The 26,389-nt window shown below is 40.2% G+C and overlaps 2 protein-coding genes across 4 annotated transcripts in view; both read right to left on the reverse strand.

Moving 5' to 3' along the window:
* The window catches only part of rabgap1l (RAB GTPase activating protein 1-like), a 127,412-nt gene that overhangs the window by 64,151 nt on the left and 36,872 nt on the right, over nt 1-26,389 (reverse strand). For all 3 annotated transcript variants that reach the window (XR_013815872.1, XM_079808014.1, XM_079808015.1), the window contains exons 12-13: nt 22,933-23,026; nt 22,653-22,803 (exon numbers count right to left, since the gene is read on the reverse strand). Coding sequence is in view for 2 of the 3 variants with exons in the window: in XM_079808014.1 (XP_079664140.1) it covers nt 22,653-22,803; nt 22,933-23,026 (245 nt within the window). In the remaining variant the exon portion in view is untranslated. The remainder of the gene's footprint in view (nt 1-22,652; nt 22,804-22,932; nt 23,027-26,389) is intronic.
* gpr52 (G protein-coupled receptor 52) lies at nt 9,960-14,480 on the reverse strand. The gene is made up of 2 exons (XM_079808663.1): nt 13,913-14,480; nt 9,960-13,391 (listed from the first exon to the last, which is right to left on the reverse strand). Exon 2 carries the CDS (start codon nt 12,918-12,920, stop codon nt 11,808-11,810), a length of 1,113 nt encoding a protein of 370 aa, XP_079664789.1. The 5' UTR covers nt 12,921-13,391; nt 13,913-14,480; the 3' UTR covers nt 9,960-11,807.

Below are 26,389 nucleotides of genomic sequence, written 5' to 3' on the forward strand. Positions count from 1 at the left end.
AGGGTCATTAGCTTCGGTCTGATCTCTCCGCAACACGCCAGCACAGCAACCCCCGAGAGAACATGTGAAAACACGCTCTCCAAAAGTGACACTTGTTCTGCCATTAAGTCATGAAGATCTCAAGAGTGCGAGAACAATTCCTCTGGGACACACGGTACACTCTCTCTCTGTCCTTCCCACTCCTCCCCTTATGCGTTTTCATACCCATTTGTTCACCCGCTAATGACATTAGCTGCCATTTCAGGCTCAGACACATGATCCCTTGGTGGTTTTGCACGGAAAACAATAGGGAGAGATGTGGTGCTAAGGGACGCGAACGGGCCTGTGGATGCACGTCGTCCCGCTCTCGACGATTTTAATTAATTTCCCATGATCAAAAGAGAAACATCGGTGGGGAAAATTTTCCTCGTGGTTTCCATGACAATGTAAGACGACTGTGTTCTCCCCTCCACAGCCGAGGATTTATTTGAAGAATTTGCAACCCGGAATTATTAATATTCAAATATGCCCAAAAATAGACTGGCACAGAACTAGACTTTTGATATTTAAGCGCCGGGATTCTGCAAGTGCTCAAGACATGGAAACAGTTCTCATTTTAGTATTAGCTCACACATGGGTCACAATAAAAATACATTTTAACAACATATATTTATGTTTTTTTTCCCTTGAAAATTTTATTTAAATATATAAAAAATGACTTAATCTTAGTCTAAAATGAGTTACAAATTGTACAAATTTTAATTAAAAAATTCAATTTATACATAAATATAATTTATTGTCTATAATTATTTGAGTGTCCACAAAAATTATATTATATATTTTTAATATATATAAATTCAATATACAATAATAGCAATCACATCATTGACCCACAAGTGTGCTGCACAGAATCTCCTTGCCAAAAATAGATGCTCTTCCGTTACCCTCCAACTCCACCTCCTCCTTTCTTATCGCTCACAGGAACATCTGGAGCTCTCTTGCCTCCACTGTGGCACCAGATGTTGTAATATTCTAGCAACAACCACCTGAAAGCCCCATAACCAAAGAGATGGGATAGGAAAGGGTGCCGCACGTGAGAACATTATGTCTAGGCACTCATTTTCAGATAAAATGAATCCACATCTCAAGGCAAGTCCAGAGCAGGAGGGGGTCCATCAATGTTCTCTCGGGAGGGCTGCTTAGCCGCCTGGGTGGCCGCTGTGGTGCTGCCGAATGAAGTCTGGTGTTACTCCAAGGACCCTCCTGGAGACGGAACGGATGTCTCGTGGTATTTCATTTAGAGCAAGATATCTGAAATCCCATGGAAAGCAACATGGTTTAGCATCACAGCAGAGGTTGCCTCACCTGAGAGAATGGGGGAAGAAAGTGTGAAGACATGCCAAGTTTGGAGCCTGCATGCTGGGGATGGCAGGTCTGCGTGAGCTGCCAGGACTGAACACCTGGGCTCACTCCTGAGGGAGCTGCAATGGCACTGGCATCAAGCCAGTGGGTATGAGCTAAATATATATTAGCCCTATAAACCAGGGCTCGACAATAATATTTCTGCTCGTTCAGATTTTTATTTGCCACGCCAACATTTTTTTTTTTACCATAAAAGTTTATTTTTTTGATTTAGAAATGCATTTTCATATTTACTAACATCTACATTATCCAGCTAGATAACATGTAGATGAAGAATAATATTATGATGTTCTTATAAGATCCCGTTCATCCCTTTAAAAAAATATATATCTGTGTTCCTCGCCCAAATAAAAAATGGCAAAAATGGACTTCTGCCCTTCCAATTCTGTAACCTTTACCAAGTTTTCAATCTGTGATTAATGCATTGAAAATGTTGGATAGCTGTAACAAAATGTACACTCTTCAAGATTACACTGAGATGGAAAACCATCTCAGCTTTGGAGACCATGGTCTTGATCCCAAAAAAAGAGAAGCTTCTCCCCCAACCTCTCAAAATTCCTCAGCTCCAGCATGTACAAACGGACAGATGGCGGTATTCTCGGATGGGCATGCGACCAGCCTAATAGTGAGGAGTGGACAGCTGTCAGTGAATGTTACCATCAACAGACCGCGGGCCATTCAGCTGCTCATGAGTGGGTCAGGGGCGGCGGGACGGAGTCGGAGAATCCTCAGACCTCGCGGCTATATCGCCAATCATCTGCTAAGTGTGGGATCTTTGCGCCGTATTGCATAATACATCAAAAACCATTAGGCAGATTCATTACAGATGAACAGATTAATCCAGATAGGGTTAACGAAGGGAAGAGTTTTTCTTAGGTTAATGCAACTGGGAACAGAGCCGTGAGCAAAACTAATATAGGAGGACCAGGGATGGCTGTAACACTGTCAGTTTAAGCACTTTTCAAATTTTAGTACAGGGATTGAAACACAGTCATACATGACCACCATCGTCAAGGTGGTCAAGGTTTAACACTTTCCCTGCCATTGGTGGATTTTTCCAGCAATCCAAAACAAGCAGTTTTCACTGTTATACGGTAGGTGGTGCTATTATGCATCTTCTGAAAGAGTACAGAATCTCCAGATCCAAAAACAGAAGATTGCTTACATTAAATATTATATAAATCACAGCTGTCTAACGTTACTGAATGAAATGTCAACCCAGGACGAGCTATAGGAGTGTGCAGTTTTGGGGGTGTTGGTGGACACAATCTACTCCATCTATGTTTTGATTAGTGTTCTGAATCCCATCCTTACCCACATTCAAGTGTAGGTAAAAAAAAACATGCATGAATCTAGATTTTTTTTTAAAGCAGAGGCTCTGTTCTTTCTTTTGATATATTGTAAGTTCAGATACTCCAACAACCAAATATTCTGGGGGCCAATGCCAGTCCTGCTCATACGCAAAGTATGCAAGTTGCATAGGGCCCCCGAACCACCAAGGGGCCCTTTTGCTCACGAAAGATGATTTCTAGGGCTGTGCGATTAATTTAATTTTACTTTCGTAAAATTATTATGAAAACATGATGCCATCTTTTGTTCCTTTCCTTTAAATGGATAGTTCACCCAAAAATGAAAATTCTGCCATCATTGGAAGAATGTTTGTAACCAAGCAGATCTCAGTCCACAAAGAATTTAAAATTTTGGGTGAACTATCCATTTAAAGCATTGTGCTGTCACCCTTTGTACGTAAAATCCAAATCAGTCAAATCATGTAAAGTGACTGTAATAATACACAGTTTCCCACCGGACTTGCTTGTTACAACAACAAAAAAAAAAGAAAAAAGTTAAAAACTTATTGAGCTGGAAAGGTGGCTTTCTGTGCACACGTTTTGAGAATGAGAGAAGTATTTGATACTTTGGGCTTCGGACGTGCTCTTAAACGGACAAAAACGCACAAAAATATGTCTATATGCCAATATAAACATGTCAATGTCCGTCTTGGGGAGTTTTAATTTAAACGCATTCACGCATTGTGTATTCGGTCTTAAAGTGACAGTAGCCTAAACATTCTGCAGCTGTTTAATGTTAATCAAACAACAAAAGAAAACAAGATAATTATGCACTGCTCTTCATTGAATTTCCTTAGTAAATTTAATAATCAATGTATATAATTCATCCGGTGAAGGCTATGCAGTGTTTTATCTTAACATTTAATTACTTTATAAAATGTCTGTATAGTAGGATATTATATTTAGTAGGCTAAATTGTTTAGTTAATTTGTATCTTTATTTCTATTGTGTTTGTCCAATTGTTTGTCATTTTCTTCTTTTTTTAAAAATGGTATTACTGTTTCAACTCCCTGTTGTTTGCTGACAGTGAAACCGCTCTTAAAAGTTTTGGTTAGGGGCCCAGAACCGGCACTGCTGGGGGCCATGGAAGTTTTGTAAAAATGCTAATAAAAAATGGGTTAATAAAAACATATGAAAAATATCTATAGTGTAACAACTCACCCTGGTAGTTGGGTAGGTTGTAAAAACAGGCAGCATCTTTATACTGTACATTAATTTTCATAGTTTAAAGTTGTAGATTGAATTCAAACAACTTTCATTTGTAGCAGATACATGTGGGAAAACAGAGTCAAATAGTGCAACAAAAAAAAAGAGACCTATTCATGGTGTCTCCTACTTTGTAGAATATAAAAAAAATAAAACAGTTTTGCTTCAGTAACAATTAATGTCACTGAAGTATTAGAGATCTTGGACGCAGCGCAAGACTACATTAAACAAATTTCCATTCCCAAAAGCACAATAACAAACATTCATAAACTGCCCTTTGTGGGGTTACAACCCACAACCTTTCAGTTACTACAACAGATCTAACCACTAACCTACACCACCCACAGCGTGACAAGTGCCTGGGAGTGTTTGGCATCTTTTTAAACTCTCACTTTACACCACAAGTACCGATATCCCACTTAGAGAACATGAAGAGAGAGAAGCTCTAATAAACAGCCATTAGGTCCAGAGACAATGGTGATTAGCATTGTGTCCAATGAGGTGCGTGAGTGCTTCACCTTTGATTAGCGACAGAAAGGGGCAGGTGTTCCTCCCGCTCACTGTCGTGCAACTCAGATCCTTTTGATGGAGGAGAATGCTTCTTGAAGCTGTGTGGCGGCACAGATTAATATTAAAAGGAATTCATAATATGGCACGCAGAGGATTTTCATAAATATTCACAGGCCTGGACGGTAAGCTCCACTCGGTTGTGTCCATGAATATGGATGAAAGACTGGCAGGGTGAACAAATGTCTTCAAGTATACGAGAAAAGAAGCAACTTCAAGAGAAATCACGAAATTGTTCGCTCTTATAGGCAAATGCTACTTAACATAAGACTCACCAGCAAACAAGCGTGATAGATGTGATTTTGAACACCAGTAGCTACATATTTAATATGAATGTATGTATATTATAGTGACGGAACGGCTGCCTCCCTCTTATTTTCATCGCCGCCCTTCATCAGGTTCCCAACTGGAGTGGGTGTGAGAGAGGAGGGGTGCTGTAACAACCAGGACTGGCGGCGCATGATGAGGCACACCTGAATCGAATGGAGCCTTGTCACCGCCACTGTTAAATGCCAATCGCGCCTCTCCTCGAGAGGCCGCTCTCTTTTTTGCATTTTGCATGCACGGTGGTGTCCTCACAGGCCAAGTAGGGGAGCGGGGAGGGATTCCTGTGCAGCCGGGCCGTGAGTTTCCAGACCCGTATGCCTGTGCAGGGATGCATTCGTTGCCGTCACGGCCCTTGGGAAGATAAGCCCCAGACTGAAGAGGAAAGTGCGTGCGGCCACCTTGACCAACCCATCTGAGCACAACCATCCCAGCACGTGCCCCAGCAAAACGTAGACACCTATTCATTTTGGATACTTATCTTCATGGACACTTTATTCCCTTTATTTGGGGGCATTTTATGATTTTTAATGTGAATAAGCACCTCTCCAAGGCTTGACGCCACACCCACGGTGTCTGTCGTTTGCTCCTCCCGCCACGCTGGTGGAGAAAGCGGGCAAGGTGGAGCATAGATAGCGCAAAAGTTTGTGAAATGCCAGACTGGGACAGAGAAACAGCTGAGATGGCCTCCCAACCACAATAGGGGAAAGTGTCCATGTCCCTATTCTGGCGGGGTGCGAGAGAGATCCGAGCGGAGAGGTATCCCCGACCCACCCACTGCACCGCATGGGGCCTGGCTGAGGAAGTGGGCGGCGGCCGTATGACAGGGATAACGCTTAGAACAAACAATGAATTAAACTACAAGCAACAGCACAAATAAATAAATAAACAGAGCTTTTCAGGTTTTTCAGGTAAAACAACATTGCATATCATCTTCACTGTATAAATTAAATAAAGATGAATCATTATTCAATTTACAAAAGCTATTCAGTCAAGTGGTTGATTTCCTTGTCTTTTGTTGCACAGACTAAGGAATATAAGGCTGCTGTCACTTTAAGACATAATGCACGGATACAGTACACTGATACTTATACACATCGACTTTTTACTTTGTTTTTACTATGTTTGCTAGGATACTCGCCAAGACAGGCATGTTGACATTTTTGTGTGAATTTGTCCATTCAAGCGCAAGACTTGAAAGAGAACTCAATATTTGCGCTGACTGAGATGTGAGTGCACGCACTAATCTTCTTACAGCGCGTGAGTTCTCTTTCACGTCTTCTTGCGCTTGAATGCTTAAATGGGTTTAAAACACCGATAGCAAAGTGTGCTGTTCAGGTTTCAGCCCTTGAACGAAGTTTATGGGGAAGCCAGAATGCATATCCATCAACAGAAACATACATTAGCATATCTGTTTTATGCATTGTTATTTTCAACAAACTATATTATAGATGCAAATGCGTCGTCAGATTTGAGATGAACCGTGGTGCAGTGTGTTTGCCAAGTCACAGTCTTAAAAGTAACACGACAGATTAACACAAAAGAAGCAGTGTACACTTTCACACGGATCATGAGGATAAAGCCTGTTTTGCTTTTAGCACCTAACCTCAAATCCTGGTCTGAAAGTGCAATAAAAAAGGTCAGGGGCATGACAGAGGCATGACCGGAGTGTGGTCTAAAAATACTCAATGGGGACCAGCGCTCAGTTATCCTCAGCTCAACCTGCACCAGCATCTCGCTGACATTAGGCTTTGTTGTGCAGGCTGCATCAGCAAGAGTCTCGAACAGACAGGAGCCATAATGAGACCCTGAAACCCATGAAGAACCACACAACAACAAACAACTTGTGGTCCTGCCTAATTTAATATAGGTGTACAAATTCTATTGTTATAAAAGTACACATTATTTCTAGGGCAGCGTACAAATATCTCAATATTTATCCTTAATTTTGAAAGATTCCATTCTCAATGGAGGTGTTTTCAGAGATAAAAAGTGTTTGTACAACAAAATATTGCCAAGAACTGTGTGTCTGTGTCAGTGCAAGCACTGACCATGAGCAGTGTCGTCCAATTAACACAAATTAATATACAACTCAATCAGCGTAGTCCGATTCACAAACAGTTGACTTTTGAGCCGGTCCACTTACTGTATAGAGAGAAGAAAAAAAAAAAAAGAAAAAAAACTTTGGTTTGGGGATAGTTGGGGCCCTGTTGTTAATTCTTACAATGTATATTTTTATAATGTTCTCTGTATAATTTACAGCATTAGCTGCGAGAAATTCTCTTTTACATGTAAAGCAAATTAAACCCATAACTGACATATATAAATTAATCTGAATGAAATCAAAACAAATTCAAATTAAATTGAGAGCTTGTGAAACTATTATAAATCAAATATAGAGCAAAAATAATACTATTGGGCATTTTATCGGTTATTTACACGTAAATATTTATCACAAATAAAAGATGATGTGCTAGAACTAAATATACATTAGGGCAGCCATAACTAATTGATAAAGCCGATTATTAGAGAAAATGAAAATAATCGGCAACGAACTTGATTATCGATTAGTCGCGTCTGCGTGCTGTGTCAGGGAAACCATCATCCAGTCACGTCGCTTCACAGTAGTGAATTACCCATTTCTATGGACAAAACGCATATGGAAAATAGCGGAGGACACAGAGTAAGCTGCTCCAGGTAAGCTGCATGGTCTGAAAAGTTATCCAAAACATACTTGCTATTTATTTATAAGCACTTCAAACAAAAGCATTAGTACATAAAGTCACACTTTATTTTACAGTGTAATAATATATTTATATACTGAGTAATAATAATAAACAACGTACTTACTATAAGGTTAGGGTAGGATTAGGGTTTGGTTGAGGGTTTAGTTGCATGTAATTATGCATAATTTACTATTATTACTATGATAAATACATGTAACATATGTAACATGGACACTGTAAAATAAAGTGTTACCGTGCATAACTTACATTTTATGGTTATATCCTTATCAGTAAATCATGTTATAAAGTCCTGCGAGCCCGTTCTGACAACAAGCGTCTTGTTAAACTTCACTGACTTCAATGAACGGGTGACCGGTCGCTGTATGCGCATCCAGACGGAGAGCAGTAGAATACGAGGGCAAAATTTCTGACTAAAATACACATTTTGTCAAAATATTTACCTAAAAGTGTAGGTTTAAAAATATACATGTACATAAGTAATCTTATTTATGAGAGCAGTAACAGTAAAGGCACTGTTGTTGGAATAGCCCATTAGTGTAACATAATTACTATGTTCAGACAAGTGCATGTGTTTTTCATTTTTCATTTTTAAAGGGATAATTCACCCAAAAATGAAAATTAGCCCATGATTTACTCACCCTCAAGTCATCCTAGGTGTACATGACTTTCTTCGGTAACACTTTACAATAAAGTTCATTAGTTAACTACATTAGTTAACATGAACCAATAATGAACTGCACTTTTAAAGCATTTATTCATCTTTGTTCATGTTAATTTCAACATTTACTAATGCAAGATTAAAATCTTATCATTAGTTAATGAACTGTGAACTAACATGAACAGCTGTATTTTTATTAACTAACGTTAACAAAGATTAACTAACGCTGAACAGAAGTGTTGTTCATGGTTAGTTCATGTTAACTAATACAACCTTATTGTAAAGTGTTACCCTTCTTCTTTCAGACAAATACAATCAGAGTTATATTAATAAATAATGTCCTGGCTCTTCCAAGCTTTATAATGGCAGCGAATGGCCGTTTCTGTTTTGAAGTCCATAAAAGTGCATCTATCCATCATAAAAGTGCTCCACACAGCTCCGCGAGGCTAATAAAGGCCTTCTGAAGCGAAGCGGTGCATTTGTACAAGAAAAATATCCATATTTAAAAATGTACAAACTGTAATCACTAACTTCCGCTAAATGTCGTACACACAAGAGACTGAAGTTCCAGCGTATGATGTAGGGCACAGGCGTAGCGCAAGTTACGAATATATACATTCACTATATTTGTTTTCATAGGCTTTATATTACACATTACTTAGAGGACAGCATTGGGCAGGATGTGGAATAACATTGTTAATTTTTTATGTATTTTATCCTGTTAATCTGAAAAATAATCGGCAGATTAAATCGATTATCAAAATAATTAGTTGCAGACCTAATATACAATATCATATCTCAAACATTTTAAAACAACAAATTACATGTGTTGTGTAAGCTAACAGCAAAGAATGGAAACCAAGCAACGGTACAAAAAATGCCAATAATTAACTTTTAACAGTCTGCTATTTTGTGTCAGGCCCAAAATAAAGCTACGAAACGACCTGAAACAACCTGTACTAATACTTTTGCCAAAAAACAAGCCCTCTTTTGTCAGCGTCTGTGACACGGCATACATTACCTTCAATGTCGGCAAAGGCCAGTGCCCTGGAGCAGCTGTGCCGGCCAAACATCGTTTCACACGGCCATTAAGATGCGCTAGGCTCTCAAATCTCCCACAGCAAGAGTGACACTGCTTTTAAATGAGATCTCAGCCTGGTATCCACAGATATGAAATTGTCACTTCAAATCAAAGAGGAAAAGGTAATTGGGTTGAGTAATGATAAAGATACAAGAAGGATGTTGCACGCATTTTAAGGTCACATAAGTGTAAGCAAGCAGAATGAGACGTACTGTTAGTGACCGCTGAGAGCACTCATGTTTTATTCATGCTGGTGCCAAGGTCCAAAGCCTCCCATGATCATGGAAACATTTGATGTGCTCATTAGATTTCAAAAAGGTCACTTCATTTTCCCCCTCGCTCTAACTGCACATGTGTAATTTCCCTTCTGAAGGGAGCTGTAACCTTTTTAGAGGCAGCCGTCGAGTGCCAGCCCTGCTGCGTGTGCAGTCTGGGGCCGCTGCGCTGGGATCGGTTCGCCCTGAAGCCTTAGAGGACATGGGCAACTTAAACTCTGACCAGCCTCTACGGACTGCTCTGGAAACATTACACAGTTGGTCGACATACACTGAGACGGAGGAGGAATCAGGATCTTTACCATGCTGAAATCAAGAAAGCTGTGTATTAGCGTTTGAAAGAGAACGAGAAGTGATAATTTCAATTTATTGACGTGAAATTCAGATAACTACAGCCAAAAGATGCAGTCATCGCAAATCAGTGTTCACTGTTTATTGTACTGGCAGCGACAGCAACAACAAAAAAAGAAGCGTATCACAAAAAACAAATAAACAAAATCTCTGAACTAAAAAAAATATATATAATGTATTTTTATTGGACAGAGACATCATAGGTTCATCAGCAAAATAAATACAGGAATATACTGCTTTTTCATCAGTTTCACACCCATTGGATGTTGAAAAATAAATAAATAGTCAATTTACTCTTTCAATTTTTAATAATTAAAAAATAACACCCTCACCATTTAATTTGAACACAAGTGAGTCTATTCTTATTATCGTTTTCTTTTCTTCATTATCTAATGCACATCAACTAGCCTAGTTGTATTGTGTTTTTTAGAGCTGTGAAGTTCAGCAAGTACAGGGCTGTAACATCCACAAGCAAATAAAAGTTTACAGGCATGACCAAACTGAAATATGCACAAAAAAACTAAAAAACAGGAGCAGTTTTTTATGATTTTTGCAGAAACCAATATGACAATAAATATTATGCTTCGGAGGCAGTCACATAAATCATTGGAAAAGAATAGTAATGTAAAAATTAATTGGAATTAGAATGCATAAAAGAACCGTATAAAACAGAATAAAGTAAAAACAAAACTACACAATTTGTGTATGCATGTTTTTTTTCTTCTGTAGCTTACATGCCATAAATAGCTGTAAAATGTACATGCATTTGAAATTCTCCCATCACCGTTTAAATCTCTCAAAAAACACTATAAAAATAAATTAATTACTTAACAGATCTATTAGAAAAAGATAAAACTGTAAGAACGCAATTAAAAATATTGAATGCAAAATTAATTTATAGATTTTAGACAAAGAAAATATGGTTTGGACATTCACACATTAAAGCGAGTGAAAAAAAATCTCAGCTCAAGGTAATGTGAACGTCAAGTTAAGTTAAAGCTGATCTGGCAAAAAATATAAATTAACAAATAAAACATGCTGAGTTGCATGTTTCTCCAAGGGTCACTGCAGGCAAATAGGTCTAATTACAAACAGCTAAGGCTTTACACCACTGGGGATCTAAACTACAGTCCACAACTATTACAGGCATTTGTTGATATTGTGGGCATGTGGTATTATTTCAAGATTTCCTACAAAAAGATCAGACCTAGAAAGAGGAGTTTGAAAAAATAAATACAGACCAAGCTGTTTGTCCTTTGCTACATCGCTTTTGACATGATTTGCCTGTGTTTATTTTAGATTCAAGACACACTGTACCATTAAAGCCACTAGAAGACCTTTGCTAAAATTAACTAGTTAACAAGGTCTTTAAGTGCTCATTCTTTTAAAAAGCAACTGCTTTTATAGTTACAGCTGCTACACAAAACTAATTCAACAAATATCAAAACAACCAAACCAGGAACATGGATAATGTGCCTAAAAATAGCAAGTGTGCTCGATATTTAGAAAGAGCTAGCACAAGCAAGAGCTTTGAACCCACTTCCTTTAGTTTTGTTAATATTTTGCTCACAAATACTCTAAACTGCAGATCTCTAGGGTGTCAAACAGGTTGTGGCCCGTGATCATCCAGTGGTATTTACAGGACCAAGGTAGGCGTCATCTTAATATTTACAAGAAATCGCATGACTACTAGACAACTTCATCCTTCACTGTGGATAATTTCTTAAATCTCTGAATTTGAAACGATCAAGTTTCAGTACCAGTTACAACTATATTAAAATCTGGGCCAAATCCTTCGCAACAACATTTAGCAGCTTAAAACTGATCCAAGCAATCCTCTGCAGATCTTCAGATGGAGCAGGAGTTGGCTCTCTTCCTTGGCTTTGGCTCTCCAAAATCCTTGTCATCATGAGTGCAGGGGCTGAAAGAGCAGGAGGAGCAGAGCGTCTGTGAGAGTCTACGCATCCCCAGCCGGAATACACTGTTGGACAGGCTATAAATGACGCAGTTGCAGAAGCTGTTGCTAATTGCTAACCAGGTGGTCACAAAGGAGAGGGCAGGGCTGTCCAGCACATGGGAGCTCTCCAGGAGAAAATAGAAAATGTAGGGGAGCCACAGCATGTAGAAGACACTGGTGATGCGAAAAAGCACCATGGCATACCGCCGGTCTGGCCCATGACCTGCATTGTTGCCGCCTTCGGCAGTTTCCATCTCCTGGCTGGGAAAGCGTGCCCGTCGCTCGGTGATCTCTCGGTTGTGCTGCTGGCAGATGCGGAAGATGTGGAAGTAGGTGAAACAGACCACTAGGGCGGCAGGGGCGTACAGCAGGCAAACAACAAAGCCAGTGAAGAGTGCAGATGTTGGCCAAGAGTGGGCACACCATTCAAAGATATCCCCATGGTACCCCGGCTTACCCCAGCCGAAGAAAGAAGGGAGAAACACAGCGCAAGAGTAGATCCATATGAGTATGATGCAGCAGCGAAGACGGCAGGGTGTTACCAGTTGGTTGTAGGAGAGGGGTTTGGTAATAGCCAGATAGCGGTCCACGCTAATGCAAGCCAAACAAGCCATTGAAACACTCTTGAGCACAGAGATGACGTAGCTGAACACCTGACAGGTGAGTGGCTCTTGGATACCGGCTGGGTAATGGAGCAGCGAAAGGGTTGGAACCAGGCAACTTAGCCCCACCAACAGATCTGCATAGGCCATAGTCTGGATGAAGTAGCTGGTGGTGTAGTGGTGTAACAACGGGGCACAATGAAACACAAAGATCACCGTCAAATTCCCGGCGATGATGAGTATTGTCAGCAGCACGATGACCGCAGTCTCTAAGACGCAAGCCTCCACGGCCTTGTTCTGTGCCCAGCTTAGGGGGCAGGAGTGGTTTAGGGACACGCTAAAGTGACTGCTAAGGCTGCCATTCGCAGTGGGGACCGGTTCGATCAGCCCTGACCGGTTCATTGTCCCAGACCTTGTCCACTTGGATAAGGTTCTGTTGTCCTAAATGCAGTGCAGATGGCCTGCAACGTGATCCTGTGTCCGTGCCTTCTCAGTAATCTCTTCCAGCAGAACTCAATCTTCTGTCTTTTCCCCTTTACCTCGGTCTTTCACATGGCTGGATCTCAATAAAATGAGCATTGGCAAAAATCAATACAGTCCGTAAGGCGAAGAAAAAAAGGTGCCCAGCGCTCCTCTGAAATCAGTCATGCTTGGGAGCAGTTCAGTAATTGTCAGACAGAGATATTTCCTCCACAAACTAAGGCTGCTGCAAACAGGAACAATCACAAAAGGGTTGCATGTCTGTGCTGAAGGCCGGATGACAAAATTGTCCACAGCATCGCAATGAAGTCAAACAAGTTGTCCTCTTAAGGGTAAAATGTGCAGGATTGTAGAAGGGGTTGTTGGATAAGGAAACGAAGATCAAACGGTTTCCTGTGACCAGTGAAGACAATATAAGAAGGATTAAGCATCTTATAAGATAAAGGTAACAAAAAGATATCAATAAAGTTCTTGGGTCATACCCACTCCTGAGTCCCACAGAACTTGTATTTAAATTGCAAATGTCTCAAATTCCAATCATATTAGTTTGTCACAGAACAATAACATGCACCATGTTTTGCTTCTGGAATAGGGACCTCTTGGCCACTGAATCCACCCCCTTTGGGCTTCAATAGTCCGAATGAAAACACAGACAGACACTCTAGACAAACACAGGACGGCATATGAGAGTTGCCAGAGCTATCACTGCACAGAGCGCTGCTCGTAGCCTGCAGGAGTCTGAGTGAGGCAAAAACGGAACTAATCAAAATTTCAAGATCAGGTTCTGGGGGGCCACAGCGACTGCTTTGGTCTCCTTTGCTCCCAATCCATTTACTTTTCATGAACTTTACCATGCATATCGGATAAAAAAGGGAGAGACCTGTGTTTTCCGAAAGAGGTATTTAGCAGCTTACATGAAGGTGTATCCTCAGATAGCGTCAGGACAGCATGCCCTGGGCATCCTGTCTGCATTCCACATGTTCTCAGTTTCCATCCACTGTTCCGTTCAAAGCTTTGCACATCACATAGCATGCATTGCATCTGATTAGTTTTGCATGCCCAGCTCCTTCCTTTCTGAGGTAGACCTCGTCGTCTCTTCGCCAACTTCCCTGCGACACATTCCGTAAGAAAGTCTCCTCTGAAATACTCAGTCCGTTAACAAAAGTGGAAGATCTGCGTACCGCTCCTGTCCTTGTCAGCTCTCTGCGATCTGTGAGGCAAAGCAGGTTGACAGCAGTTCCCGTCGAGCGTGCAGAGTGCAAAACGCACTTTGAAATGAGGAATTCAAAATTGAGGCAGGTAAAAAGGTGAGAACAGATCTATTCCAAACCGTGCGACAAAGCAGAAATGAGCCGAAGACTCGCTGCTGGTGCTCAGAGATGCTGAGTGGCTCACAGTTTCCTCTCCCCCTTCGCAGTCTCGCTCTCTCTTCTACTGTGCCTCTCGATCACATTCGCTCCCTCCTTCCTTTCCCCTCTCACTATCTCTCCAGCTCTCCTCCCTCCCCTTTTGGCGGCACCTGAGGTCTTCTTTCTCTCACACACACACACACACAACACCTCACTCTCTCTCTCTCTCTCTCTCTCTCTCTCCTTCCTTCTTTCCAATGCTCTCCCTCTTTTCTCATTATCCTCCTCTTCCTGCACACCCCGAAGATGTTTCCCCATTCAAAAATAATCAAAGACTTCCATCTCTCCCTGTTGTCTCCTACAGCTCCCTGTTTTATTATCCCTCGTTCTCTTTTTCCTTCCTGCTTCAAGTCACTTACACAGACCGGTGCCCAAGCGCAGCAATGCCTGCCCCTTGGTTACAGTTGCCAGGCATTTCAGTTAGCCAGGACCCTCCCTCACAGTAGCTGACATGGTGCAAGAAACAGGAACAAATTAAGATACTCCGGGAGGAGGGGGATTTCATTCCCCTGGAATCATCAACCGAGTCTTCTCTAACACAATCACAAATGCAGATCTTCAGCAGATTTACTGACAAGTTTGCTAGACATAATTACAACAAGAGGAGCTCATAAAATACAAAGGGATTACGAGAATGACAGCCAATGTTTCCTGCACAGCTGCACTGCTGCTAAATGTTCGAGCCCCGTGGCAAAACAATTTCATATTTTAGCCGAGTTGTGAGCTTGCAGTCCTGAACTGAATGTGATGACAAAAAAAATGGTGCCTGGAAAAAAGAAAATGAATAGACAACACTTTGTCCTTGCTGACTGCACTCAATGAGGTCTATACTTCCTAGAGAAAGCAATCCTCTCAATGGGTGTTGCTCGGCTGGCGCAAGACAAAGCGGAAACAGGGTTCCATATTCCTAAATTACTAAATGGTTGCCTATAATTGACAATGACAATTATGTAATTAATGTTACAGGTTCACAAATGAGCTTTTTAAAATAGTTTTTAGTCATATTCAATTGGTGCAAAAATAGTACTGGGTATTATTTAGCATGATTTTACTTTACGCTGTTAAAAACAATAGCACATGTAGGTGAAATTAATAAATATGGTGATCCATAGCTTGTGGAACAAGATACTACTGAACAAAAGTGGCAGCAAGAGGCCTGTATAAATGATTCATCACAAAGGAAGAGAAAAGGCTGGAGAAAACAATGACCATAATCTTTTTCATCTGTCGGTGCCTGAGCTTTTGATCCAAGAGACTCTGACTGTACAGGAACAGGGAGGGTACTCTGGCTCTCATCACTGCACTGGCTGTACAAGCACAGGTCAATATGACAGCTGGACTTGATTTGGCATCATTTACGGCAACAGTCAGGGCTTTGCTAAATCCACTGCTTTCGAAGACAACATGAAAACAAACTGGACTCTATTAACGTCACAATTTAATTTTGATAAATGCCCCTGATCTTAGTGTCAACAATTACTAAGTGCATGTAAGTCCAAATTTTCATAATTGTTTTTCAAATAATGACAACTTTCTTATTGATGAAATAGCCAAGACCACATGGGTGGAGAATAACAATGTTTACATTTAAAATATAATAGTCAATTTTCCAGTGTTGTTATTGGGGTTGGGTACCGAAACCCGGCGCCTATATAACCGGTATGTACCGGACCGAATCTGAACGCAGATTTCGGTGCCACTTAAATTCAAACGTGCTTTCGCGCTTTGGCTGGCACCGAGCCAGAGACAGACACGCTCAGCGCTCGGCACATATCACAACTATTCAGTGTTTTCAACCACATCATGTTTATTTTAGGTTTCAGACATGTAAATGCTGTAAAAAGTACTAGGAAAAAATACACACTGATGTCTATGGAAGCGGCAAAAACAATCCTCTCAGACAGTTAAGATAACTTGACTACGTGTTTTATTCACATCAGATAGGCTACACATTATATAGTGACTAACGTTATCTAGTTTACTCTATTCTTCTCCCGGTTCAGCAGCGGTCACTTACTTTCATGTATTTCGTGAGACGAAGATACATTTATGTGATGTAAATCCGACAGATCCGATTCTCTGAGGCGCAAACTAACGTGGCGCCGCCCATCGCGCAGTATAGATCAACTAACACACATTCACTTACATATATTTGAAAATCAGAATATCAGATAGTTCATGACATAGTTAGCAAGTTTGTGAATATTTTGAATAAAAAAGAAAAAACGAAATAAACCCGATACAGCCGAGCTGTCATACCGTGCTATTGTGGCAGCGGTGTGTCATGTGAGAACGAAGCATGGCGCGTCGCCATGGAAACAATAAGGCGATGCGTTCTAAAATATTTAGCCAGAGAATATGGTCATATTTCTGCAAAATAAAGCTGAAGCTTGAAGCTGGTTGGTAGCATACAAAGACTACAAACTACTGCTGTTTTTACTGTAACTGTTATTTAGAGTTAAATTAGTTGTAGTTTGGTTAGGCGGCTTTAGTTTTACTGTGAATTTGTTAAGTAAATTGTGTTTTGTATTTATTTATATTTATATATTTAAGTATACTTTAAACTTGTAATAAATTGTTCAATTTAAATAATAATAAAAGAAAAATCAATAAAAAGCCATTCTTTAATCTCATCCACCTCGTTTTGTGGCTCTTTTTTTAAAGTATTGGTTCAGGCACCGTTTAGGCACCGGTACCGCTTTAAAAGTATCGGTTTGGCACCGGTATTGAAAAAAACCCAAACAATACCCAACCCTAGTTGTTATTAACTAAAACAATCTCCAAATAATTTGCGTTAATTAAAATAATGCTGTAAAAAAAAAATGTATGTGTAAAAAAAGGACAAACTTAAATTGTAAATGTTGATTTGGCAACTAAGAGAAATAAAATAAGTTGAAGTACTAACATTTCTAAAACTAGTAAGGAAATAAAAAAGCTAAATAAAAATATAAAAACAAATACTACTAAAAATTACAAAAGCACGAACAAAATTACAAAAACCAAACAAAAATAAAAAAAATTATAAAAAAATTAAAGCTAATAAAAACTTTTCACAATCTCTATTATAAAAAATGTATTAAAAACTCCTGTGAACTGTTGAAAATGAAAAAAAAAATCAGCATATAAATATAAAATTAAAATATTTACATGCTTCAAATGCCATTTCATGGCAGACTAAACAAAAAAAGATTTTTGTTAAAGATGAAGTCTAAACGGAACTGCATCAGGAAAAATACCTGACACGGAAAGTTCACTTGCGCATTATAAATCACATCATAGTCGCATTCAAAAGTTTTCATGTTTAAAATTTTGCAAAACAACTTGCAGTCAGTCTGGAGGCATGCGTGTAGCAGTGATTCAAACCTTTGCACACATGACTAGAGGAGACGAGTGCATGAAGTGTGTCTCTCAGTAATACAAACTGTCATTTCTGTGTCAGCAGTGAGCCGACCCCGGCAACACAGTCTGATAACACACGCTATCAGAGGGGCCGACCCCACCTACTCTACACTGCAGATAGGGGCCAAAATTCATTCCAACATTACAGCGCCATAAAGCGAGGCATGTGTAAAAACAAATCAAAAATGCTTTCTTATTGGCGACTGGCGTGTCGTTGTGAGAATGAAATGACGTTGTTTGCGGGTTATTGATTCTGAGGGAGGTGGAACGGGCCGCTAATAGAAGCCTTATAGTCCAGAGTCAATGGCAGCTCAGTCACTAGATGTTGACTGCATTAAAATACATGTCGGGCTGTGCTGGGAACAGGGATCTATTGTGAGGGAGGGGCAGCTGGTCGGAGGACACTGGGATGGCATTGTGGGCAAGTCTCAAACATCTCATATACTGGGAAAATGGCAGCTCACTTACTGGTCCAAAGACCAATCGTTGAGTACACTGAAAAAAATGGGTGCCCCGTAAAGAATTATAATCCCATAGCCTTGCATTGAATGAACAGGCACATTTTCTCCTTTGGAAAATGTACAAATGTGGCTATATGATTTTTATAAAGATAGCTTGCGATTAAAAATAAGCTGCAGTCGCATTAGCAAAATTCAGATGTCGATTGTCCATAGCATCGTGATGTATAAAACAAAGCTGACACAGAAGTCACTTTCAAACCAAGCAGCTTTCTGTTGGTTCTGTTCAAAATCTGCATGAGGAAGTTTCTGGATTCCTATTGAAATGACTGGATTTCACATTAAACATAATATAGCTACATTTTTACATTTTCCAAAGAAAACATTAGCTTTCATTCAACGTAAATCTATTGGATTTTTGAACCAGATAATACTGCACAAAACCACCCGCACTTAGAACAAAACAAACAAAACTATTCTTACAATTCCAGAATATGCACAAAATATTGTATTGAAATGATCCTCCATCAAAGATTTCATTACATGCTCCATAAAGACTGTAATCTACTTAAGGAGGCTTGTGAAGACTAGATAATAAATCCCATGAGCCATTTGAAATAGAAGGTGGTACAACAGAGGCTTGTCGAAAAATTTATATTAATACGAAATTCTGGACGCAGCCCAGCGATTTGTCTAAGTGGCTGAAAGGATCCTTCTTGGCATGATGCAGTCGGGATGCTTCATGCTCCGTTACAATCTTGTAATCAAAGAATTGACTTCAGACTAAGGATCCATGTGCCTCAGCTGAGTACAATGTTTTCATGTGCCTCTTCAACACTTATTTTCAATTTCTTAAAAGTATCATCCAGAACAAAATCAATCTTGTAGATTGTAGATTCACGAAGAAAAGGGCATATTTTGAATAAAAGAAAATAAAACCTACTTTGAGGGAAGAGTTTTAATATTTATTTCCAATAATGTCATCAAAATTGTATTTTGTTATCTGTAAACAACTTTTTTTTTTTCTTTTTAAGCCCTGACTCAAGAGAATAGCACCTTGTATATTGAAGTAAAGGTTGTGAAAATGTCAGTTTCATGCTCTTGGAAACACCATACGGGTTGCATTTTCATTGATACACAGCAAGGACAATGCACGCTCAAGAGAGTGTTAAAACACGTATGGTCAAACACCATTACAGAAGGGTTGGATGTTTTTGATGAGGGGAAAAAAAGCATTAGACAAGATAAACGAACCTGACTGATGTGAAACACCAAACAATGAGCTCCAAACTCCCTCAAATGGTTGTGAATCAATTCAAGAACTTAATTTCAAAATCAATGAATTTCAAACACAAATGCAAATAAATCACATATCAGTATTTACTGGGGAAAGCCACCAAAAGTAGATAGACGGAAAAAGCACCACAACTGTTATATCGACATGACCTGCAGTGAAGAATACATACAATTAAATGAATGAATAAATGATACCCTCCGTGCCCCGTATCGCTCAAGGCAGCACAGCATATGGTTAAAGGCCAGATTGGAATGGCTGCGGGAGAAACTATAGGATTTACGCTACATGGCAAAATCTTTCCCCTCGCTCTTTCTTTTCTGTTTTTTCATTCATTCTTTGACTTCACACACACACATCATTCGACACTCTTGCACTGCTGAGGTGTTTTATGGCGCCTGTTCACCATCATTCTCGTTGCCTGGCATTGATTATCACGCTGTATTTCAGGAGTTGCTCCTAAAGCAATGATAATTGTCTTGCCCATAAAGCAAAACCCAAGTTAACCAAAAAATATCTCCATCAGCATACAAAGGAGCATCTTGCTCACTACAATATTGTTGTTGTTGATGCAGTATTAAAATAAAACTCGAAGCCATGGGGTTTTCTATGTAGGGTTGCATGCGAAAAGCCATGGTGAACGTTGGGGGTTATGGCTGGGGGGGTAGGGGACAGTAAATTGATTGTGGCAGGTCAGAATGAGGGCATGCAGGGATATTCTGGAGTATCCTCACCCCCAACTGACCTCTGGTCACAGTCATTACAGTGCTCGAAAGTCATTTAGTCTTTTGACATTCATTTTAGTCAATTTGGAAACAAATCCTAGGAAAGACGAGGCTTGAAAGTAGAACTGCCCTAGCTGCTGAATGCAAAATGACCTGCTTGGGGTTCAGACCATGACCTGGATGAGTGTTTTTTGGTTTGTATCACCAGACACACCACAATTTTAGCATTTGTTTTTACTGCTACTTCTACTACAACTAATAATAATAATGATGATAATATCACACATATACATGGATGCTGCATTAAATATTGCCAAAAGTATTGGGACACCCCTCCAAATCATTGAATTCAGGTGTTCCAATCACTTCCAAGGCCACAGGTGTATAAAATCAAGCACCATCTTCTACAAACATTTGAATTCAAGCATGGTACTGTGATAGGTTGCCACCTGTGCATTAAATCCATTCGTGAAATTTCCTCACGACTAAATATTCCACGGTCAACTGTTAGTGGTATTATAAAAAAGTGGAACAGCAACAGCAAATCAGCCACGAAGTGGTAGGCCACGTAAAAATCACAGAGTGGGGTCAGCGCATGCTGAGGCGCACAGTTCGCAGAAGTCGCCTTTCTGCAGAGTCAATAGCTACAGACCTCCAATCTTTGTGTGGCCTTCAGATTAGCTCAAGAACAGAGTGAAGAAAGCTTCATGGAATGGGTTTCCATGGTCGAGCAGCTGCATCCAAGCCTTACCAAGTGCAATGAAAAGCGTTGGATGCAGTGGTGCGAATCATGCTTATTTGTCTGGTAATCTGATGGACGAGTCTGGGTTTGGCGACTGCCAAGAGAACGGTACTTGCCTGACTGCTTTGTGCCAAGTGTAAAGTTTGGTGGAGGGGGGATTATGGTGTGGGGTTGTTTTTCAGGGGTTGGGCTTCGCCCCATAGTTCCATTGAAAGGAACTCTTAATGCTTCAGCATACCAAGACAATTTGGACAATTTCATACTCCCAACTTTGTGGGAACAGTTCGGGGATGGCCCCTTCCTATTCCAACATGACTGCGCACTAGTGCACAAAGAAAAGTCCATCATGACATGGATGAGCGAGTTTGGTGTGGAGAAACTTGACTGGCCTGCACACAGTCCTGACCTCAACCCGATAGAACACCTTTGGGATGAATTAGAGAAGAGACTGCAAGCCAGGGCTTCTCATCCAACATCAGTGCCTGACCTCACAAATGCGCTTCTAGAAGAATGGTCAAAAATTCCCATAAACGCACTCCTAAATGTGTGCATGTGATTAGTCGGCATGAAATAAAAGTTATGATAGCCTTTTCTTCCCTACTGTGTTGCATATCTGAGTGAAACGGCTTCTCAAACAAGAAGAAATGAAGGACGGGACTTCATAGAAGAGAAGAGAGGTTGATGCATGAGCCAGGGGAAGTTATTTTGAGTGTTCACATATCAATCATTTACATCCAAATAATCCATTTCATGATGACTTTATTTTACTAATATTCATTATCATATCAAATATAAATAATACAAAAATCTAACAAATAAACAAAAGTGGAAAATAACAAGCATCAGAGCAAAAATGTGGATTACATTTCTTGCCAAATTAGTGGCTGAAACCAAAATCCAACTCCAAGCAATGTTTCTGACATTGCTTCTACAGTTGTTGGTTCAGTGTGGGAACGTTCCAGTCACTGACCACGCTTGGCATGAGAACCAGTCTGACCGCAAGAACAACATGAAAGAAATAGCTTTTCAAACATGTAAAAAAAAGCTGTAGCTTGCAAAAAAGCACAGTCCTATCCCAGATAATCAGCTGTCTTAGATCTGTAGTTGTGGTGGAATCGCTCGAATTTGCTGTGACATTGCTTTTGGAAAAAGCAATTAGATGCGCTCTCAGCACCGTTAAAACATTCAACTAACTCCGTTTCCATGAGTTCACAGGGTTAAACGAACATCTAAGCGAAGCATCAATATGGGTAGAAAATATGTTTTGTAAATAAACAGCCTGCTATACTACAAAGGCTCATCCCGCTGACAAAATGGAAACTAGCAAGTAAAGATCATCAATTTTATCCTTGAAAACGCAGTTCTTCTGTTCTTCAGACCGCTGCTTTTCCTCACCGAAAGCACTTTGAAAGACCATAGCCGGTCCAAAGCAATTTTAGATTTCACTTCAAAACCAACCAATGCATACAACCTCCCATGGTACACCTTGCTGTTGAGCATTACCTAAATTAACTAAAACAGCAATGAACAAAAAAATTATGTGGATTTGCATGTGCATGCTAGTTAGATAAAATTGGACTTTTCGAGCCGTCAAAAAAAAACAGCTGTAACGGTTGTCAACTCTTACCTTGGTGATGAGGATGCGGTATTGCTCCAGCAAAGCCTGATCGTTGTGGCAGCCAGACAGGAGCTGCCATACTTCAGCTCGTAAGGCCTCCGGGATCCCAGGCTTCACCAGAGCAGACAGACCCTTTGGTCGCGCCAACAGGTTTCCTTGCCTGACAGGTGGAAGACAAACGGTGTCATTGCAGCACAACAGAGTTTGTTTTTTGAAGCTGTGTTCAATATGGACTGTGCGCTCCAAATACTACAAACTTAAATGTCTGAAGTCAGGCCAAAAGTCTCACCATCTCTTGAGGATCCCTCCCCAGGATTCAAGAATCATCTCAGGACAGTCCTTCGACACGTCTCCTGTCCCACTATAGATCTCACTGTCGCTATCTGTACAGCGGGGGACAAAGACAAATGATTGTTAGTGTTTTGTTCTGCCAATAATTACGCGATGAAAAATCTGTGACATTTTAATTAAAAACACACTGTAGACAAAGATATAACACCACAAGATGACTTTCGATTAACAACGCACTAATAATGTAGCAAAAATCTAAAAAGAATATGATTAGTTGTGGATTGATTCAATATGTAGCGGCAAACTGGCAGAAATAACACTGGCTTCATCCTTTGTGGCCACATTCTGCCACCAGAGTCACTAAAAGCTCAGGTATACTTAATTTTCCATCTCCGTTCCATCTCATGCACAGTTAAACACGCAAGTCTTTCAGAGTTCAGCGTGTGCATGCTAGTGGCGCTAAAATCTTTGTCTGGGCGGTCTCAGCGGATTGTACTGATTACAAAGTCTGCATCCAAAAATTACATACTTGGTCCATGTAGGTACTTATTTAGAATAAGTAATTACTTAGTGACCATTGAAGGTGCCATAGAATGCATTGATACAACATTTTAAATTGTTCTCTGATATCTACATATAAAAGGTATTAGGCTTAGGTAAGGGCAAAAATACTCCAGATACGGATTTACATGTCCATTTACAACCCTAGGATTTGTCCCTGGAATGAAATGGGCTGTTATTACCTTATTTGGAAGGATCATGAATAATAATGTTGAGCTCTGCTCTGATTGGCTGTTTTAAGAAAGAGTGATTTTGGTCACGTTTTTTATTTTAGTCTCGTATTTTTTAGTCAATGATATTGCATGTTTATATAGTCACAGTTGTCGATGATTGAGCTGAGCGTCACACCGGTCCGCTTCGCTCATTACAGGCTCGTCCCGTCAAAACCCAACGTATTAAAAAATGATCGGGTTTAAATCGGGCATGGTTCATAATTACAGTTAATGTGTCGGGCCGGGCCGGGCTCGGACACAATGTGCACAGGCTCGGGCTTGATTTTTTGGAGCCCGATCGAAGCTCTAGCTCACGGTATGTTAGTTCCATGTACAGAACTCTTATTATTCAACTATGCCCATCTAAATACAGTTTTCCATTATATGGCACCTTTAAAAAAAAAAGTATGTTCTATATAGTATGAATGTAATCCGGAAATACTACATTCACCATGTTGTCATTATCATGTGACCTACCACCATCAATCGCGTTGCTTCACTTCCATTCACAAATCCCCTTCCATGGCCTCATGGGATAGTAAAGTGCCCATCGTATGCACACTTAAGAATCTCAATGGAAGTAGCAAGTCATCCGTACTTTTTGCTTACCCTTTTATGAGCACTGTGAATTTCGGACATACTACTCTTTTCACATACTGTTTCACCAACTATATATTAGAGAAGTATGCAATTTTGGCATCACACAGACAGTCCATGTGCCGGAGCAAAACGAGGACAAGGGAAGTCTACTTTCAGTTAAGAGATGCACTCAGTCAGAACTCACTTTAAGCTAAAGTCGTGACCCTTTGGTGAGAGTATACTCCCTGAGTGTTAAGGTACAAGATATGTACGTTGTAGGCAAACATCACTTTTCAACTCCTTGCAGGGCAGCACTTCAAATGGCACCATTCGGGCATGTTAGGATGCTGCACGACTCCTATGAAACACAGTGTTCAGACGAAATTACAGAATCGTCCTTGCAGCATCCAGAAGACCGAGGTGAGTTATACGCGTATGCACCTGCATTAGTCAGGGCCGCGGAGTGCCAAGATTACCGTCACGCCTTGAGGTGATAAAGAAAATGTCTTGGACTTAATGTCTGCAAAGGTCATTAAGAGCCGACCAGCAGACACTGTGCCCATATCTTAAGGTCTGCGGCCACAAAATGGCCGCCCGTAAAGATGTTTGGAGAGAAAAGTGAGGGAACGAATGGCAATGCATCTGGTAGTGACAACTGTATAAGACCAAAAACAGTGGGAGTGCTGTGATTAAACATATGGTCATTATGGCAAGAAGCAGCAAGTTTTAATGTAAAGATCTTCGGAAAAAGAACAAAAAGGCTTGTATTGCTGAAAGCAGGGATGAATTTATGGGTCACCGAATAGAGGACTCGCAAGGCACTGCTTTTTAAGCCTATTTACAATGTTCATGACCTCCAGCGAGAGCCTCAAATGCCGTACGTTTTACAATCCCCGATGTGAGGTCTGGAACACAGTGGTTTCTTTTGAAATGCTTTAAAAGGGCTTCTTTTTACATTTACTGCACAAGTACCTTGGCACGTTGCAAGAAGAGAGAGTGATAGAGAGAGAGAGAGAGAGAGAGAGAGAGAGAGAGAGAGAGAGAGAGAGAGAGAGAGAGAGAGAGAGAGAGAGAGCGAAAGGGAGAGAAAGACCAGCCTTGAGCAGAGCCTCTGTCGCAAGGTGACATGGCGGTTCGGTAGCAGATGTGGGCGGATGAATCTACTTTTCCATCTGGCTCACGAATTGAGCTCAAAAATGGAAGAGAGAAGCTGGCGAGGGCTAACACTTCCAAAAACAACAATGACTTTTCTTGTATAGCCCAGAATAAATTGCACAAAACAAAAGATGGGATTTGATGAGAGTGGCTGAATAAATAATGAATCATTCATTTATTATTTCGCAAAAGGTTCACAGAGAAGCTACGCACAACAGGTTGATTGACTAATTAAATGCAACAGTAGGCGGAAAATATTTGGGTGGTAAAGAAATTATGCATGACAATATATCTGTGACCATTTCAGTCAATTTGATCAATATTGCTCATTCACTGGGTAATAGATTTTGACAAACCACCTTAGGAACTACCCAAAATTCTTTAGCATTGTGGCACTGAGTTTTGCACTGGAAAGTATTGATCGTAAAATGTACAAATAAAAAATAAAATTAAGTGCTGATATATATATATACCCACACACACACACACACACACACGTGCTGTCAAATCGATTAATCGCGATTTATCGAATACAAAACACTCATTCATGTATCTATTTAACCCTCTGGTGCTCTTCGTTTAGCTTCGTAGCTTTCCTATAGCTCAAACAGTAGAGCATGGCGCTAGCAACGCCAAGGTCATGGGTTCGATTCCCAGGGAAAGCAAGAATTGACAAAATGTAAAATGTGTACCTTGAATGCAATGCAAGTCGCTTTGGATAAAAGCGTCTGCCAAATGCATAAATGTAAATGTAAATGCAAATGTTTAGGGGTTGCATTGGTTGTCTTCCCGGTCATAAGTGACCAGACACCTAAAAATTAAACTTCCTGCACCCCAGTAAAACCAATGTAATTTATTTTTCTTCAATAATATTTTTTCTTTTTAATTTTGTATTTTGTGATGATTTGATGGTACTTTTTTATATTTATGCAATAATTATGGTCTATT

The sequence above is a fragment of the Gobio gobio genome (assembly GCF_949357685.1).
Source record: "Gobio gobio genome assembly, chromosome: 24".
In the NCBI taxonomy this organism is placed as follows: domain Eukaryota; kingdom Metazoa; phylum Chordata; class Actinopteri; order Cypriniformes; family Gobionidae; genus Gobio; species Gobio gobio.